General features: G+C 32.8%; 1 protein-coding gene and 2 long non-coding RNA genes across 7 annotated transcripts; all 3 read left to right on the plus strand.

Moving 5' to 3' along the window:
• Positions 1–2,567: 2,567 nt before the first annotated feature.
• Positions 2,568–3,636, plus strand: LOC145099985 (uncharacterized). The gene is made up of 2 exons (XM_079037439.1): positions 2,568–2,875; positions 2,964–3,636. The coding sequence occupies exons 1-2, from the start codon at positions 2,591–2,593 to the stop codon at positions 3,600–3,602; spliced, it is 924 nt and encodes a 307-aa protein (XP_078893565.1). The 5' UTR covers positions 2,568–2,590; the 3' UTR covers positions 3,603–3,636.
• Positions 3,637–4,058: 422 nt separating this feature from the next.
• Positions 4,059–10,464, plus strand: LOC145101154 (uncharacterized). Of its 5 annotated transcripts, none has more exons than XR_013705499.1 (10): positions 4,059–4,420; positions 4,945–5,005; positions 5,097–5,157; positions 5,254–5,341; positions 5,442–5,523; positions 5,606–5,707; positions 6,280–6,344; positions 6,432–6,570; positions 8,662–9,498; positions 9,623–9,886. It is a non-coding gene; the product is annotated as an uncharacterized LOC145101154 (long non-coding RNA). The 5 variants fall into 5 exon arrangements; XR_013705497.1 differs by lacking the exon at positions 6,280–6,344 and adding an exon at positions 9,970–10,464 and having other exon boundaries at positions 4,060–4,420; positions 9,623–9,705; XR_013705498.1 differs by lacking the exon at positions 6,280–6,344 and adding an exon at positions 10,141–10,464 and having other exon boundaries at positions 4,060–4,420; positions 9,623–9,705.
• A 3,413-nt stretch (positions 10,465–13,877) lies between these two features.
• On the plus strand, positions 13,878–17,464 carry LOC145099986 (uncharacterized). Its single transcript, XR_013704744.1, has 3 exons — positions 13,878–15,044; positions 16,795–16,874; positions 17,172–17,464. It is a non-coding gene; the product is annotated as an uncharacterized LOC145099986 (long non-coding RNA).
• Positions 17,465–20,277: the final 2,813 nt, after the last annotated feature.

Genomic DNA, 20,277 nt, shown 5'->3' on the forward strand with positions numbered 1-20,277 from the left:
ACAGCAAAACACAGAAAAAAAAAAATCGCTGCTTCCTTCTTCACGCTCTGTTGGCTGTTCTCTCTTTCAGCAAAACATCAGGTTTCATTCTGTTCTTCGCTTTCTTCTGTATGATCGTTATTTGTTTTTAATTTGGTGTTAGTTGCTGTTTCAACCCCTTCTTCGACTTCTTATGTATGATTCTTATGTGTTTTTATTTTATTTTGGTGTAATTGCTGGTTCAACCCTCCAACTCTGAACAAATAAGTAACAAAAGAAGCAACAAGTATTTTGCTTTTGCTTTTGCTGCTGTACACGACAAGAAAAAAGAAAAAAAAGAGATGTGAACTTTTCTTTTGCTATTTATCAAGTAACTACAAACAAATTATGATATTTATATGTAATAGAAACATATGAAAAAGATATCTCATAAAGTAGCTACAAATAATTCTATTTATATCTAAAAGAAACAAATGAAAAATAAAATGATAATGACCGGTGCATGTGCTTCTATAACTTTTCTCTTGTTTTTAATTTGGTGGTAGTTGTTAACATATGACTAATTATTGCACAGATTATTTGATTCATTTTCTTGGTGCCAATACTACTACATAGGAGTTTTTTGCAAAAAATTATATTGGAGTCCCATAAACAGTTAAACTATCATAACATATTAGATGCATATCCCTTTTTATTATCAATATTTTGTTATCTTTCATTCATATTTTATATTTATTATGCTTTACTATTTTATCTATAAACGTATTTCTTTAAAAATGTATACATCATTATTTATTTTATTATAATTTTTTTCATAAGTTTCTTCAATTCAATATTGATTTTTCATATTATTATAAATGTATAAATTATAAACAAGTACATTTTTATATATCGTTTAAGAAATTTATTTTCACAAATTTGTTTGCCCTTGAATATACCTTTGGTTTGAGTAAGCAACTATAACCATACAATAACCTATACATCCATATATAAGACAATAATCACAGTTTAATAATTTTCATAAAATAGGTAAAAAATTCGATGGATAGTGAACTACAAACACCCGCTCAATTTCTGAGAGTCAGGCAAAGACAAGTAGTTCATCTGCTTTTCTTGTTGATGGCCATTCTGACATATCGTGCCCTTGCCAACACAAACCGTCCCAAAGTACGTTCTAGGAAACTTATTTTAAAACGGCGACGTATACGTGAACAGTTGCTACACGACCTTTCAAACGGTGGTCAATGTCGTGAACTTATCCGTATGAGTGAGCAGACTTTTAAGAAATTGTGAACTATCTTACAACAAGTTGGTGGTCTTCGAGCTACTCGACGCATGTTCGTTGAAGAGCATGTTGCAAGATTTTTGCACATTGTCGGCAATGATGTTAGAAATCGATTTGTCTCTTGGCTATACCGTCGCTCTAAATCCACTACAAGTAGGTGCTTCTATAGAGTTCTCGGAGCAATTATATCAGTGGAAAGTTATTATATTCAACAACCAAAAGGTGATGTTGTACAAAAAGAAATTCAAAAAAAAGAACGATTTTATCCTTACTTCAAGAATTGTATAGGTGCAGTTGACGGGACACATGTTCGTGTCAAAGTACCTAACAAAGATGCCCCTAGATATCGTGGTCGCAAGGGATACCCTACGATAAATGTCTTAGCTGCTTGTACATTTGATTTAAAATTTACGTACATTTTAAGTGGCTGGGAGGGTACAGCATCAGACTCAAGGATACTAAAGAATGCACTCAATAGAGAAGATAAACTAGTAATTCCAAAGGGTAAATTTTTAATACCAAAATTACTCTTATGTGTAATCTAATTTTTAATACATAACTAATTACAACTTATTTATAGGTCGATACTATTTGGTAGATGCTGGTTTGCCCCATACAACTACACTAATGGCACCATATCGCGGTGTTAGATATCATTTGAAAGAGTATTCTGCTCGGGCCCCTGAGAATGCAAAAGAGTTGTTTAATCTCCGTCATGCTTCATTACGTAACGCTATAGAACGGGCATTTGGTGTTTTAAAGAGAAGGTTTCCTATCATTAGAAGTACACAAGAACATTTTTATTCTTGTGAAACACAATCAAACATTTTCTTGGCATGTTGTATTTTACATAACTTTTTGTTAGAAGAAGATCGAGACAAAAATCTTGAAGATGAGGTCCTACAAGAAATGTTAAATGAACCAAGAGAGGAAATGCGCCATAATATAAGAGAGACAAATCAGGGTAATGCTGCGGCAGAGCAAATGAGGAACTTAATTGCAAATCAAATGTGGACTGATTACTTGCCAAATCGAAACAATGAGATAGATATGTCAATGTAGCTACCAGTTTTTATTATAACATTTCAATTTGATTTTGTTTGGATCTTTTGTGTTTGACTTGATTTTGTATGAATCGTTACTGTTTTGACTTTATTTGTGTTATTTATCTTTTGGACATGTTATTTACTCATTATTTGTACATCCTCTAAGTAAGTATTTTTTATGTTATCAATGCTTGGTTTGTTTATTTATGATGTTATGTAGGTCAAGATGATGAAGGAAGAACAAGTTACTAAGAAAGAACACATAAAATGGACATATTGGATGGATTCTTGTTTTATTCAATCTATGATGACACAAGATGACAAAGGATTAAGGATTAGTGGGAGTTTCATCCCACAAGCGTACTCTAACATGGTGGAGGAGCTTAATCAAAAGTTTGGGAAGAGTTTAACAAAAAGTCATTTAAAGAATCGTTTGAAAACTTTAAAATCAGGTTTCTCGCAATGGTATGACATGTTCCGCGGAACTTCATTGAGTGGGTTCGGTTGGAATTCTGAAACACAACTAATTGAAGCGGACGAGGAAGTGTGGGCCAACCTAATTAATGTAAGTTTTTTTACTGCATGTTACTTAGTTTGTATACATTTATGTTATTTTTCTTAACAATAATTGTATTTGGGATTGTGTGTTACAGTTAAAGCCAGAGGCAATTTCATTGAAGTCCAAAAAAATACCAAACTACAATGAAATGATAGCTTTGTTTGCGAGAGATAGGGCTTCAGGGGTGCATGCTGAAACCCCGAAAGAGAAGAATGCTCGATTGAACAAGACTGGGGATATCAAAGTAGAAACAATTGAAGAAGTGGATCAGTTACTAGCAAGCAATGACATAACACTTGAGAAACAACAAAAAAATAATGATGATGATGATGATGGTCTTGATGATATTCAAGTGTTATCTCCTACATGCTTTTCACCGGTGCAAAATTCAAGTTCTAAGAAGTACAAAACTAAAAAAAGGAAACATGAAATTGAAGATGAAGATGAACCTGAAGTTAAACCTGAATCGTTTGAAAAGGTTATTATGAGTGCAGTTAAAGATGTGGCTTCTGCTATGAGGGAGGGTAACAAAATCTTCGAAAACTCTCATCATCGAGTTTATACTGGTGATGAAATTTATAAAGAGTTTGAGCCAATGGATTTGGAACCCGATGAATTAGCGGAAGCTCTCATGTTTTTGTCGCGAAATCAAATTGATGCGGGGACTTTATTTAGAGTTCCATTTAAAATACGAAAAAGTTTGCTGAAAAAAATGATGGGGGCAAGTAAATGACTTACTTAGGATGATAGTTTTTTGATTTTTTTATTAGTTTGACTTCATACTTTTTGGTTTTTGGTTTGAGTTCATACATTGGAATTTGTTTGATTATTCTTGCATTGACTTTAAATTGGTTTTTTATGAATTTGTTTGATTATTGATACATTTATGTTATTTTTGGTTTGGGTTTATTTACTTCTTTTACCCTTTATATTGATTTTGTTTGAAAAAGTTATATAAATGAAGAATATACTAGAATTGTGATTAATAATGAATTATGCATTAATGATTTTTATATAAATAATCATGTGAAAAAAATAATTAAAGAAAAATAGTTTAGGCATAATTTTGTTTTTAAAAGAATGGCATGGTATATATTTAAAATTATGGAAAAAAAGTGACAAGAATATAGTTGTCAACTTTTAGTTTTCTTTCTTTCCTTCCAACTCAGGAACACCAAAAAAATAAACATAAAAATACACTTTACTTTCTTTTTCTTTTCCATTGTTTTCTCTCTACATTTCTCTTCTTTTCTTTTTCTTTTCTATAAACTCGGGAACAGGGTGGTCTCCTCTCTCAAACCAGTCATCTTGTTCGCTCACATTACCGATTAACAGAAATACCACGTTATTCTCCTTTCAATCGTCATCCGCCCGACATCAAACGCCATCCGTTGTCACTCTCGTCAAAGTCGTAACCTAGGTTGTTCAATCGGCTCAATCGAAGGTTCAATCTGCAACTATTCTCCAAGTTCAGTTATCACCACACTCCACTCACGCCGGTTAGATTGAAGACGACTAGTTCGTAAGACGTAAAACGTCGACACTTCCCGGGTGAGAATCTTGTTTTCTTTCAATTTTTTCCCAAAAAATAGATTTTTTTCTTTTCTTTTTGTTTTTTGTTTTAGGAAGTTTAGTGTTAATTGGTGAAGATTGTGTAATCGTGTTTGTTTGTTTGCGTATGGGATTTGGTTAACTTGAAACGAAAGCATGGCTATATGTGTTGGTTGAGTTTATTAATGGGAGTTTGTTTGCTACCGATTTTAGTTCAACTCTTCTTTGTTTTCGAAGAGAATGACATGTTGACTAGAAATTAGAATTTGGATGCCGAATTTTGTGCTGAAATCAGGAAAATTCGGTGTATTTTTGGTGTTTAACCCTCCATGACTTACCTGAGCTTCCAGAACTTGACAACTTATTTGCACCTGTGGGACCCGTTTTAGATGCTCAAAAGCAAGCAGCCGAATTGTTTGGAGCTACAGAAACATGCTTCTTAGTTGGCCATATATGTAATCTTTCCTAAATTACAGAAGAATTAAAAAAAAGTAAAGGTAAATCTCATATTTCATAAATTGCAGGTACTTAATGATTGTCTTGGACCCTTGCTTCTGAATAAGCTGATTAAGTATCTTCAAGAAGGTCTATATCTATTTTTTATTTCGTTTGGATTTATAGAAGGGTGATATATATTAGATAGCCCCCATTAAAATACATATTTTTCTATTAACAGGATCTGAGAATTTTGATGGTTATATCCTAGCAATTTCCCTTGGATTGACTTCCATTTTGAAGTAAGTGTCATGCTTAATATGGAATCTTGTAATTTTTTGAATTGCATATTAACTTCTCACCATTTAATAATGTGATTTATGTTCTGATTGTGCAAGATCTTTTCTTGATACAAAATACACATTTCGGCTTTCCAAATTAAAGTTAAAACTACGTTCTGGCCTTATGACTTTTATATTTGAAAAGGTAAATCATTCTTGTGTGATTCTTCATCATCTTGCTCCAAATGTAGAGATGAAAATATGGATATTCTCATGAAAGATGCATGTTATGTATTGTCAAGCAGTGATCAAGAAGTGAAGTAGCTGATTATGGATCATGTCAATCTTTCCATTCCAAAGGGATCTCTAGTTGCAGTTATTGGAGAGGTCAAAGTCAAACTTACTCATTTGACTTATATCTCTACCTATGGCTATCAGTATTTAAATGAAATACGTATTTGCATTGCAGGTTGGTTCAGGTAAATCATCCTTGTTGAACACTATCCCGGGAGAAATGAAGCTTACCAAGGGATCTACACATTCAAGTAGATCTGTTTCCTATGTCCCACAGGTTTAAAAAGCTTGACTTAATATATTTACTGATGTCAATTTTTTTTCCCTGAAGTTATATGATTGATTAGTTTGCTAATGTGACTGGTTTTGTAATTTTAGAGTTCGATTTTCTTATTTAATACTTTGTTTATCTATCATCTTTCGTGTTGAATGGCAAAAAGCATGTGTTTTTCTAACTTGATTAATTGGAATGAACCGGTTACCTGTTCCATTTGTTCCATTAATCTGATATCGTGATTTTTATTGTTAAACACTAATATCATACATCAGGGTAAATTAATATGGTTTATGTTCATTTCTTTTAATACATAAATGTTTAGATAAGAACAGGTGATTTGATGGTAGTTTTAAAAGGTCAACGGGGTTTACTGTCAAATTAAGTGTCCATAATATGATATATGATGATGATATTGGTTCTTTAAAAACAACCATCAAATTCTATTTTGCTTTTAATCTAATTGAAAATATTGTTTCAAATATGATTTGCTTACTTTGCTTTCAAACCTACATATGACCAATTTTAAAGCTTTATTGTAGTTATTTTCAACTTGTGTGGTTGTCGGCTTTCAGATTATTTTGTTATGAAAGAGAAAGTATAGAATGTTGTTTATACGAGATGCTAAACTTGAAACTAGGTAAATAGCATGCAAGGTTCTATGCACATGAAAATTTGTATAGTAATGTTAACATGTTTAATCTTTGCGACTTAATTTTGATTGCAGTTTGCTTAGGAAAGATGAACCTTAACTTCACTTGCTATATATTAGAAAAATCAACAACATAGACAAGTAACTGAAGACCGCATAATTTGTTTTTGAGTCTCATTTGTCACTGTGAGTTCTCAGACAACAATATCAAGAGGTAAGCACAACATGTTACAACCTGTCTATGTCGTTTTGAGTCATGTCTTGTTGGATTAGGAGTTGTTGGTACTATAATTTCTTTTGCAAAACACATCATTGCTCTTAAGACCTCTTGAAAACATTGATGAATCGTTTGTGTGGAGTGTTTAACCTTTCCTTAACCGCGCGAAAACGTTCATTATGTCCTATAACATGTAAGAACATAGTCATCTTCTCTTCAATGCTTATTTTCCTACTAGCTTGCAACCAAATTTTTTTGGGTAAAATGGTTGCATAATAATACAAATGCCTCTTGTGTAAGACACATCATATCATAACATTGTGTAGGGTCTCCATGCATCAAATCTTGTGTATACGCATACATGTTTGAATCGTTATCTCTTATTCTATGAATTTTGTTTAGCCTTCGTCGGTTTGACCTTAACCAATAAAACACAAGTAAAAGAAAAACTACAACTTCACCATCAGAAACCATAGTTTACATCTTATAAACAATTATAGATGACATGTTAAAGTAAAAAAAAAATCATGCACCAAAAAACTAGTAAATAACAAAATTCATCTTCAATATCAAAAAACATAACATCCAAAGTAACAAAAGTCATCCAACAAAAAACTAGTAAAAATCATCCAAAGTAACATCTAAAAAATCATCAAACATAGCATCCAGAAGTCATGCAAATAACAAAAGTCATGCAACAAAAAACTTGTAGTCGGAAGACATCAAAGGTAAGCAAACTTCCTACACGCACCCATTAATCATGACTCACAACTAGTAGGCGAAAGTCGTAACCAAACTTTTCGAACATCAGCACTTTCACCAAATAGCAAAAGAGCGATCTTGTGTCTTTCATATTCTCCTCGTTACACTTTCTTCGGTTTATCCATACATCAACATCCCTATCCATTTCATTTTTTTCAATTTAATTTTTTCCCACAAATTACCTTGCAAGCTTGACAATATCCTCCTCAACTTTTAGTGCCCTTGTATCTTTTTTTTTCCACCAACTCTTTTGTTTCCACCAACTTCCTTATATTTTGAATGCCCTGAAGATTCTTCACTTGCACGTATGTGTTATGTTGCGGTTTCCATCAGAACATCATCATCAAAATCATGGACACTAAACTCTTCTACAGGACGATGGAGTGTAGAAGATGACCTTCAACTTTGAAAGCCGATCGAGATCGACCCTTCAAATAGTTGGGTGCAAAGATCAGGGAACAACAGGGACTTAGTTTTCAGTGACAACACGAACTTGTTCAGTTATTTACAATTTTTGTAAATATTAGTATTTGTTATAAAGTAATCATATTAATATTTGTTATAAAAATATTACCTTGCCCTCTTCCTTCCATTGTTTATTGGTCAGATTAAATTTATTTTTATAGGTTCATATATATTGTCGGTTTTGGTTTTCAGTTTCACCCAATCAACATACTTTGATTTATAGTAGTCAAAATGGTTTCTCATTTGTTACTGATCAACCTCTTTACCGTGTTCGTTTATCAATTTTTCGCGTATTGTCTTCCATGAACCTGCCTTAAGCCCAGAACCCTCACGACCATTAGTGGTTTAGTTCATGGATACATGCATCAATAAAAGTTTTGTCCTCACACTCGGTCCAAACCAACATCCTAAAACATAAATATTCAACTAATTTAAATCACCACAAAGGTATAAACTAACATCCTAAAACAGAAATATTTAAACCAATTTATCATAACTTTTATCAAGATCAAGATAAAACACCGAAATTGCTCCCAAATCCCAAAAATAACAAACTAACATAACTATTTAAATATAAAACAATTTTATACTGATGAAATCAACATTATCCTAAATAACAATAACACAATTAAGGTCAACAGTGTCCACATATACCCAAACAATTTCATAACATTTGGATTTTGATTTCATAACATTAGAAATAATAAGATTTCTGATTTCTTAGCTTATAAACAAAAAAGAATTCTGATTCTATAACTTATACGCAAACAATTTCAGATTTTATAATATTAGAGCATAGAAGTATTCAAATTTCATATAGCTTATACATAAACATTTTCTGATTTCAAAATTTATTAACAGAAAAGGAGAAGATTAGCTTACCTGTTTGATGAATTTCTGTCTGGAGGTCGAAAATAGGGAGGGTGGAGGTCCGACGGGCGACCTGGTGGCAAGATGGCGACGGCCGACGAGCTCTCTTTGGCCTCGATGGGGAGCTCTCGATGGCGACATTGTTTTTTGGCTCTGTGCTTTCTTTTAGGTTACGAGGGAAGAAGTAATGGAGAGGGATAGGAGCGTTCTTATTTCTAATTAACGTATGTTACAAGCTGACCGGGTAAGAAAGTTGGGCCAGACAATCTGATCGAGAAAGCCACATATTAAATATGTGGTGTCCGGGTCAGACGGGTATAAAGAGGTTAAATCCACGAAAAAACCCACATAAGCATTTTTGTTTTTCCTTAAAATTCCAAAAAACCCTTGATGAAAGGATAAATATATTACCCTGTATAAGTAATTTATAAAAGTGCGATGTCCCAATTCGTTCCCATCCATCTTTTACTCTAAGCTTTCTCGCTCTTTTAGTTTCCCTAAGACTATATTTGGCTAAGCTTAAAAAAACATTTTAACTTATTACCAATTTCACACCAATATAACTTAAAAATAATGTCTCTCTAAAAAGAATGTTTTAACAAACATTTTTTTTAAAAACAACTAAACTCGTTATTCCACTATGTCTTACCATTTGAAGAAATTGATCAATAAACTTTAACCTAATAAACTTTTACATCTACTGTACACATCACATACGCCTCCATCTTTCGATCGTTTCCTCCAAGCGAGACCTCCAGCTCGCCTCTCCTGATCGTAGCCTTCTCCCATGTGAAGCCACCTGCCAAATTCCGTTGACTCCACTGCTAGGTTTGTTTTTTGTCAATTTTTCCTGTTATCTTTGTTTTTTTGCTGCTGTTGATTTTTTTCTTAGCTTTATTCTTCCTTTTTTTCCTTCTGTTAGAATAATTTGTTGGTTCACTGTGTTGTTTAGGAGCGATGGGTATGCGGTTTAAGAAGTCTGGCTGTAAAGTAGAAACATCACTGTGTTGTTTTTTCTGCTGTCGATTTTGCTAGGTTCGTTTTTGTCAATTTTTCCTACCATCTTCGTTTTTTTGCTGCTGTCGATTTTTTCTTAGCTTTATTCTTCCTTCTTTTCCCTGGTTTCTGTTAGAATAATTTGTTGGTTCATTGAATTTATTATATGATGCATAAGAGTTGTAAAGTAGAAACATCAATGTGTCGTTTTTATTACCTAGCTTTATTCTTCAATTCTGTTATCAATTGATGCATAAGAGCTCTGAAAGTTGTTTATCTTTCAATTCTGTTATATGATTGTAGGATGCTAGATGTTAAATCAAAATGTTAAACATGTAACCTAGATGTTAAACCATAAGAACAGGAAGCCATAAATCTTTAATTTCTTGCTTGGTTGGGTTGGGTGGTGTGATGGGTTTTTTGAAGAGTGGAAGCCTATATATCTGCAAGCATTATTGTTGTTTGTTTACACAGTTGCCGGCGAATCTTGTGTTTGCATCATGTGTTGGACTTGGTTTACCCGGTGCTTCTTTAGGAGTGATGGGTATACGGTTTAAGAAGTTTGGTATAGTTTCCGGCTGGTGTTATGTTGGTGGTGTCATTTGTTACGACCGGAGGCTACTTAAATGGTGTTATAAGCAGTTTTCATTAATGCTGTTTAATACTTAAAAAACTGTAACTTTATGCACTCAAGATTCTATTTTTTTTTACTGAATGAGAAGTATACATTCAGTAAAGAGTTGGGGGATGAGTGTGAATCATGGTAGTTTCCTTAAATGATTATGAAGTTTTCTGGTAGCTCCTTTGGAAAATAGCTTTTGAAAAGAAATCACTATATAGTGTTATGATATTTCATAGCAATTCCATGATGGAGGATTTGTATATGTTAACTACAAGGAAGCCTTTTTTGGTAATTTTACACATATAAGCAGTTTTTTTTGCCAAACACTAAGAGTGGAACTTATAGCAGTTTGACATCGGATAAGTTTTGTCAAATATATTTTTTTAAAAACTCTGTTTTGACATCGCTATAAGCTAATAAGATATAAGTTAATAAGTTAAAACTATTTTAATAAGCTTTGCCACACACCCTGTAAGACCTAGCAAGAATGTGTTCATCGTCATACTGAATTGATCCAAAAAAGGTAATTAATCTTGTCTGATGATTACGCTTTTGTATTATTGTTCATATTTCTTAGTTTTTTGATTGATTGACTCTATCTTATATAATTGTTAATCTCTTCTATTTTCGATCTATTGTCTTGGATTCCGGTTTAGAGGATTTGAGCTCATTGGATTCAAGAAAGACATAAACTAGTTGAAACCGAATTGTCTTCAGAAGTTTAAAAAGTTTAGTCAGGTTAGCAATTTTCCCCTTTTATTATTCTATATGTAATGAAATTTTTTGACCGCCAGGTGTTCAATTAAATGTCCGGAGGTTTTCAAGTATTAAAACATGAATTATGAACTCAATTGAATAATTCTATGCAAATATAAAATGATTTTAGTTTATTAATTGATGATTTTAAGTTTTAAATGATTTTGTAACTTTAATGATAGAATGGAATCAAGATCACTAATTTATAAGATGTTAAGAGTTTTAATAATTATCTTTTTTTTACAGAAATGGTCACTTTGATTTTTGTCTAGTAACGAGGTAAAATTTAATTTTAACTATAAACATTCTGTGAATATTTGTTTGAATACAATCTACTTTATAACTTAAAATTCTATTTTTCTTTTTGATAAAATAGATCTTTTGGCAAAAACCTCTTCCAACTACTATGACTCATAAAGGTACTGTTTGGACCTTAAAAGGAGGGGTCTTTATCTTCAAGCCTTTGAACATAATCTCCCTGTTTGGTTGCATGGTTAAAGAGATATGATCAAAGAAATAATTTCTTGAACATTTCACATTGCCTATAAAGTGTTCAAGAAATGATTTTTTTGGTGACATCTCTTTAACCATGCAACCAAACAGGGAGATTACATTCAAAGGCTTAAACATGAAGGCCCCTCATCTTAAGGTCCAAGCAGTATCTTTAGAGTCGAAATTTGCGTTAGTTCGTATCCCTATCCCAATGACGATCATGGTTTTTCCTTCGGTAATTTTCTTAAAGAGGTCAAAATGGGGATATTTAGGATCTTTCCACTTGGTCTAAGGTTGATTTGTATACGGCTGATTGTGTGAATTTGTGTGAGTCTTATTTGTTCATTCCTCCGGTTGAAAATAAAAGATGAAACGTCATTTGGCTTGATGTTTTTTAATGCTATCAATATCTCCTTAAAGTTGGTGCAACACTAATGACACTCCTCTAATGGTAAATTTTATGCTTATGCTATCAATATCTCCCTTATGTTTTTATTATTAAAAAGGTAAATTAATAATAAAAACATAAAATTTACCGTTAGAGGACTATTGTTAGTTTTGCACCAACTTTAAGGGATATATTGATAGCATCAAACAACATTCAGTTAAATGATGTTTCATTTTCTACTTTCAACCGGAGGAATAAAAAAATAAGTCTCACACAAATTGGCACAATCAACCATAGACCAACTAGAAAATGTGGAAGGATCCTAAATATCCCATTTTGACCTCTTTAAGAAAATTACTAAAGAAAAAACGGAATCTTCAATGGGACAGGGATACAAATTAACGCAAGTTTTCGACTCTAAAGGTGCTACTTTAGACGTTAAGAGGATGGACTTTCATGTTCGAGCCTTTGAACTTAATCTCCTTGTTTGGTTGCATGGTTAAAGAGATATCACTAAAGAAATCATTTCTTGAACTGTTTGGTTGCATGGTTAAAGAGATATCACTAAAGAAATGATTTCTTTGATGATATCTCTTAAACCATACCACCAGGGAGATTACATTCAAAGACTTGAAGATGAAGACCCTTCCTCTTAAGGTCCAAGGAGTACCTTTGGAGGTTTTTCCAAAGATATGTTTTATGAAAAACAAAAATAGAATTTTAAGTTATGAAGTTGATTGTATTCAAACAAATGCTTACATAATGTTTATAGTTAAAAATAAATTTTACCTTGTTGTAACTAGACAACGAATCAAAGTGACCATTTCTGTAATAAAAGATAATTATTAAAACTCAAAATACAAAACTCTTAACATCTTATAGATTTGTGATCTTGATTCCATTCTATCATTGAAGTTACAAAATCATCTAAAACTTAAAATCATCCATTAATAAACCAAAATCAGTTAATATTTGCATAGAATTACTCATTTGACCAGTGTTTTAATACTTGAAAACCTCCACTTACAGAAAATTTCATTACATACAGAATAAATAAGGGGGAAATCGCTAACTTCGTCTAAAGGCAATTTGGTTTCAACTAGCTTATATATCTTTCTTGAATCCGATGAGCTCAATTCCTCTAAACTGGAATCCGATACAATAGATCGAAAACAGAATAGATTAACAAGTAGATAAAACAGAGTTAATCAATCAAAAAACTAAGAAATATGAACAATGATAGAAACACATAATCATCAAACAAGATTAATTACATATTTTGGATCAATTTAGTATTATGATGAACATATTCTTGCTAGGTTTTAGAGGGTGTTTGGCAAAGTTTATTAAAATAGCTTTCAACTTATTAACTTATAGCCTATTAGCTTATAGCAGTGTCAAAATGGAGTGAGTGGCTGGGTGGGTTAGAGGGGAAGATAATAACATCTGATGCAAACTCGACATTGATATGGTCAAATGACAATTCAATCTTTCGTGTTCCTTTTACACAACTATATCAAAAGGTTTTATATTGATTTCTAAACCAAATTTCAAATCCTTTTAAAGTGTTTTTTCAAGAAAAAAGTTTTTTTAAGAGGTTCCTGAAGGGTTTGGCTGGTTGAAAAAGATTCATGTTTAAGCTCAAGATTAAATGTCAATGGAGAAAATGTTACAAGGATGATTCAAGAGCTTGATCAACTGATGAAGACATATGAGTTCGTATATTATGGGAGTGAATTGCTTCAAATAGATGATCAAATGGGGATGCCAATTCATTTGATTTAGTTTTGGAAGTTAATATGAGAAGTCAGGTAAACTAATTGTAATAGCACTGTCTATTTTTTTTTTATTAAAACATTGTAATTCAGAAAATGTATTTGTTAATAAAAGTATAAGTTCCTTGTCACGGGATGACTAGTCTATCTCGTGTGCCATATAGCTTTTCTTCGACTAATTCAAGCTAACTTTGATGATCTAGATGTACTAACGAACTTGGAAATCAAGCTAACTTTGATGATCTAGATGTACTAACGAACTTGGAAATCAAGAGACACTTATCGATGAATTCTATGAAAGAAATCTTGTATTGTAGAACTCAACTACTTTACAAGGCAACTTATCAATGAATTCTACTAATGAGACATCCTTTCTATTTATAGGGACTTTACACCTCCTCAAATGAAAGTTTCTAGGTTCTGTATCTTGCCGACTCTTATAGGCTCTTCCAATGATATCTATATAACATTTACAAGATTCTATAATACACTACACTATTCTACAATGTCCTAGAGATTTCTAGGACGTTCCAGCATTATCCAACTTGTTCTTTCGTGACCTAGCATGTTCTAGGATGTTCTAAAGTCCTCAGAGTTATTCTAGTTTCATCTTGTATCTTCTAGATCATCCCTGGTCGATGGTCGTCCATCGGAACCACTATTAGGTTGATGATTCCTTCCCATTGTGCGATCTTCATGGGTATCCCACGAAAAGCTCCTAGGAAAGGATTGGATGGAGAGTTAACAACCTTTAACCGACCTAACTGATTATATATATAATAAAATCCCAAAAGGCTTATGCACGGTGCCTAAGTCGTGCTCAATACCAAGTGGTTTCAAGCAGCAATACCGGGTGGTTTCAAGCCGTATTCCTTGATGATTGTGGTTCCCCCCGCTTCGTGTATCTCGTCCATCAAACGTTCTTTCTTCCATCTTGTTTTTTCCATTCTTTTTTGTTATTCTAAGAGGGTGTTTGCAAAGCTTATAAAAATGCCTTTTTAACTTATTACCGATTCCACACCGGTACAAGTAAAAAAAAATGTTTGGGTATTTTTTTTATTTTTTTATAAACAGCTTTTAGCTGTTGGGAACCTCAAATAAGTCGTTTTTTGATAAGTAACTTACCCCTCACATATCAAAACTCCTTATTTCACCGTTCAAAAAATTTGACAAATATATCCTTACCCTAAACCTTACATCGACTCAAATAATCGTACGCCTCCAACATATGCTGTTCTCGATTTGCCTCCTCAAGCCGTCCCCACGAAGCATCACCATTAGGCATCTCCTCCCCACCGGCCGATCGTCACAACCCACAGCACTGGCGACCTTCGACCCCATAAAGGTTTGTGTTTCTGCATTCATTTTTTTTACCCTTGCTGTCGATATTCCTTCTTTTCCCTTTGTTTTCTTTTGTATGATAGAATTGGAACTCAAAAAATCATGGCTTGTTTTTGCTGATGTCGATTTTTTATGTGATTTCACTTCCTTTTGTTCCCCGGCACATACAATGTTATCAATCTTTTGACCTTTAAGTTAAAGGACAGAAGATGTATATCAATGGAGTTAACCGAAGTATTTTACAAAAAATATTTTATTGAAACCTTCTGTTAGAATTTGATGTATATTAAAGGACATATTTTTTTAGCTACTGTGTTTTATTTTTTGTGCTCCCATTGCTACTAATTTGAATTGGAACTCAAAAATATGATCTGAATCTTGTGTTCCTGCCGATTATTTTGATTTGTGTATGTGTTTGTGCTTCAATTATCAAAGAATAAAAATTGTGAGTTCTTTTTTTTTTTTTTTTTTTTTTTTGCTGATGTTGATTTTTTTTTCTGTGATGCTGTGTTTTATTTTTGTGCTGCCATTGATACTAATTTGAATTGGAACTCAAAAAAATGAGCTGAATTTTGTGTTGCTGTCGATTTTTTTGATTTGTAAATGTGTTTGTGCTTCAATTATCAAGGAAGTCCTTTTTTGGTAATTTTACATTTATAAGCTGTTTTTTTTTGCAAACACTAAAAATGACTTATCAGCTTATAGCGTTTTGACATCGGATAAGCTTAGCCAAATACTTTTTTAAAAATTCCGTTTTGACTCCGCTATAAGCCTTTTTAAATAAGTTTTGCCAAACACTCTCTAATGCCTTGTTCCCGAGTTTTTTTGTAAACTCAATAAAGGAAAGGGAAGGAACATTTTGACATAAAGAAAGGGAGAAGAAGGAAAATATTCATTATTCCATGTTCCCGAGTTCAAAGGAAATGAAAGGAAAATTTTAAGTTTTTGTGATCCTGAGTTAGGAGGAATAAGAAAATAAAACTTAAAATTTTCCTTCCTCTCACTTTCTTCCCAAATCCGCATATTTGGAACAAAAGTTTTATTTGATATATGTTTTGAAATCAATTACGATTGAATTTCTTTAATTATGGAAATGTGGTTGCTTATTTTAAAATGAAAAATTTCTTTGAAAAATTGGTTCGTTACAAATTTTACTTTATGTTTGTTCATTATATAATTATTTTGATTGTTTTACAGCTTGTAGTATTGGAGACTGACGTGTTTATTGAAATTCTTTCAAGAACATCATTAAAAACGTTTCATATTATACGTTGCACAAGTAAACGTCTTGAAAAACTAACTTGCAACAAGCATGTTCTTGATCTTTACAAGCGAAAAAATAATGTGCTTCATGGTTTTATTGTTCAACAAAAAAAACCATGGGGAACGATAGAGCGTCAGTTTGTTCCATTGTCTGGTGCAAAGAGTTTTGGCATTGGTTGTCTACCAAAAGCGTTTACAATTTTAGCAACTTCGTTGAACAGACTCATTGTTGGTGAATGTGATAACCGAAATGAATATCCAAATAAGTTTTTATTTGTATGTAAGCCAACGACTTTAGATGCCAAATCATTACCATTTCCGATTTATAAGTACATTGCGGTTAAGTTTGCTATGGTGGTTATGCGTTCGAACCCATTACATTTCAAGATTATTCGTTTATCATATGCAGAGCCATCGTAAGCCTCTTTTACTATTATTATTTAACTATTTGTTTTAGTTGGTTCTATAACTTTTATGTTTTTTTATTGTAGTGACTTGACAAATGATCATGGCTATGAAAACTTCCAAGTAGAATTATTTCACTCCACTACTTGGGAATGGAGGGACCTTGGTAATATTCACTTACTATCTTCTTTTCATCCTGTATCGGATGTAGCAATCATAAGTAAAGATGTAGTTTACATCTTACTGTCAAACTATGAGATATTACGATTTGATGCATATTCAGAAGAATATGTAATCATATTTTCACCTTATACACATATACATTACATGTCGTATACTTCGAGGCTAATAAAATTTGAGGGGAAATTGGGATTTCTATGTCTAAATGGAGATTGAATGTGGCGTCTTTGGGTTCTCATTCGCAATCAGTGGGTTGAAGTTGATTTTATTAATAACAATGCAGATGCACATGAATGGTGGGATTATCGAAACAATGAACTATCTTTCTTAACAGGAAAAAAACTTGAGTGTGTTGTTCCGATTCATTAATGTTATGAAGTCTTTTCATTTCATTCAGATTTTGAGACAGTTTGTATGCCAAGGTGTTAGATGTGATTGTAAATATGATCATGTTTTTTCATTTTGATACAGTTTGATGTTATAATTAGACATATTGGTTGTACAAGCACGTGATATATACCATTTATTTCATGTCATTTTGTTTTGGTTTTTGAAACATGGGTATGTTTTAAGACTTTTGACACCCACTATACCCATCTTTTCAGTACCATATGATTACAATTTGCTGTTTGTCAAGGGTAATACATCTTACTTATGTTCTGTTATTAATATGTCATTGTACTTTACTAATACATGAAGATGTACAGAAAAGGTACTTTATTATTATGTCATCTACTTTACTGATGCACTGACTTTATTTGCCAAAAAACCATTATATCATGAACAAGGGTAAAAACGTTCGGAAATTATATGACATTAAAAACAGATATGTAACAATTCATGTTCTTCACAAAAACTTATACTTTTTATTTATGAACATGTAGGGTAAATTACATTAAATAAAAATTTTAATTCCTTTTTTATACATATATTGAGTAAATTACATATTTTAGCCCTTTGTTTAGCTATTTCTTTTACCTGAACCAAAATTGAGCTAATTTGTCCTCCCTCATGGCTCCCCAATGATTGGTCCACTGCAAATGGTTAATGTAATTAGCAAACTACCCCTACACTTCATCAATGGAATTTATTTCTCACTGATATTCTCATTCTCTTTAATGTGTGTCAAATAATAGTTTCCAACAATGTCATATTGAATTTCATACTTATGTGTGGGTGTGTGTGTGTGTCTTTGAGGGGTAATTCAGTTTGGCAGTTCATACGTATAATACAATCAATACCATGTGAAATAAGCTCAAACATACATAACAATTTAATTAAAACCTATGTTTTTTCTCAATTGACGAACTGAAAGATTGTAAATATCATAAAAAGAAAACTAAAAATATAATAAGGGATTTATATTATAAATGCGACATAATTATAACATCAAATACACAACTAATCACTTAATTGAGTTCCTCAGAACAAAAAATAGATGATTTGATTATTTTTTCAGATTCATATTTGTTGTATACTATTTATTTTATTGAAAATGTATTTTATTGAAAATATAATCGGTACTGGCCAACATTTGGTTTTTTATCACACGTACAGTTACATTTTAGAGTTGTGGGTTGGTATATGTGGTTTTTTTATAACTTGACCAAGGCAGTTCTCCATGTTTTTCTCACATCATTATGTCGGTTTTATCCTTCATGATGTTTAATATATGGTCAATATAATTCGGTTTTATCCCTTATGATGTTCATTGTGTGAGGCTTTGAGCACTATAATTCAAGTTGTCCTTCCCCATTATCCATTTTTTTCTTTACAGATTTTTAAAAGATGGGGGGGGGGGGGGGGGGTTTCGGTGTTTGCCAGAAACCAATAACAAAAGAGGTTCAGTGGTGAATTGTAGAAGAGGGATTGTAAGTTCCTACATTGTCTTTAATTTTGTATATTATGTAACTTTTTTTCTTTATTTTCCATTGTTCCATTAGTGGCCCTTTTGCTCTTCATTTTCCATTTTACCCATACTGTTTATTTTATCGAATTCTACTTATTTATGATGTTTTAATCAAATTCTATTGTTTCCTGGTTTGAGTTACAGAGGCAAATGTTTAGTTATTTTATGCTCTGTTTTAGCTGTATCTTAATACTTAGTAATATGTGTTTTTAACCTTCTCCTTTTATGTTTAATAGAAGAAGATTAACATGTTGCATCATTGTTAAATATATAGGTTGCATATTTTGGAAAAAATATCGACTAATACATCTTAATTTCTTTTTGATTTACTATTATGTCATCGTTTTGTTCTGATACACTTACTTTATTTGGCCCAAATGACCATGATATTAGGAACCGGGGCAAAATTGTCCAAAATGATGTAAATATAAAAAAAAACTTTTTGAATGTTGACCTAATAGGCTATGATCATCATATAAGTTACGTAAATTTTTATTCAACTTGTAACATCCGGATTTTTAGGGTTATTATTGTGTAGGTTAATCTTTTAATTAAATGAGAGACTCGACGAGTTGAGGATCCAACTCGCCGAGTTGAGTCGGGTTTCTCACGCAGATTTAATGAGTGGACTCGACGAGTAGGTGCTGGGCAGAGAAACCCTAATTTCTCGGGTTTGGGACCTATTTAAAGGTCCTTATGGCCTTCATTTGCGGCTACCACACCCTGAGAAACCATAGAGAGCAGATAGGAAGCTTGTAGTGCAAGAGGAGGGCTAATTCATCATCCTTTGGAGTGTCTTAGCAAAGGGAAGGAAGGATTTCGAGTTGAGCTGTCTTGTAGGACTCAAATCTTCCATCATTTCGTTCAGAGATGCTGTGAGAGGTAAGGATTCATGTCCATCTGCGTTTGTTTAGTAGATTTTATGAATCTAGGGTTTCTTCATGCTTTATTTAGCTTGAATCTAGAGTATGAGAGGTCCCATGGTGAAATGATTCCTAGATCTGGACCTTAAAAGGTCCAGAGAGTCCCTTCCATTCTGCTTTATGCCTTTTCCTTGGAGTTATGAGCTAGGGTTGTCATGATATGAAGGATTTCACCAAAATAAGCATAGAGAGCCTTGCATGTGTACCAGGATTCGACCTTTACGTGGTTATTGGTCGTAAGGAAGCCAAATCTATGGATTAGAGGAACATATCTGATCTCAGAAGGTCAGATGAGTGTTGTCATGGGAGCAACTCGCCGAGTCCATAGGAAGACTCGACGAGTCGAGTCGGGTTGCCCCGCGATTCGAATGCAACAAAAACCCGTCCAGTGAAAGGTTCACTCGACGAGTCGAATGAGGCCTTAGAGGAGTCGGGTGACACGCATGGACTCACCGAGTCACTCTTGTGCACTCTACGAGTCTGGTCAGAGTTGACCGTTGACTTGAGTTGACTTCTGTTGACTTTGGGGTTTTGGTCAACATAAGTAATAAAGATTA

This window comes from Lactuca serriola, chromosome 4 (genome assembly GCF_051521515.1).
Source record: "Lactuca serriola cultivar US96UC23 chromosome 4, Lser_US96UC23_V15, whole genome shotgun sequence".
In the NCBI taxonomy this organism is placed as follows: domain Eukaryota; kingdom Viridiplantae; phylum Streptophyta; class Magnoliopsida; order Asterales; family Asteraceae; genus Lactuca; species Lactuca serriola.

Coding starts and splice junctions, on each gene's coding strand:
- LOC145099985 (XM_079037439.1), top strand. CDS start 2,591: ATGGATTCTTGTTTTATTCAATCTATGATGACACAAGATGACAAAGGA. Junction 2,876..2,963: donor TGTGGGCCAACCTAATTAAT/GTAAGTTTTTTT, acceptor TGTGTGTTACAG/TTAAAGCCAGAGGCAATTTC.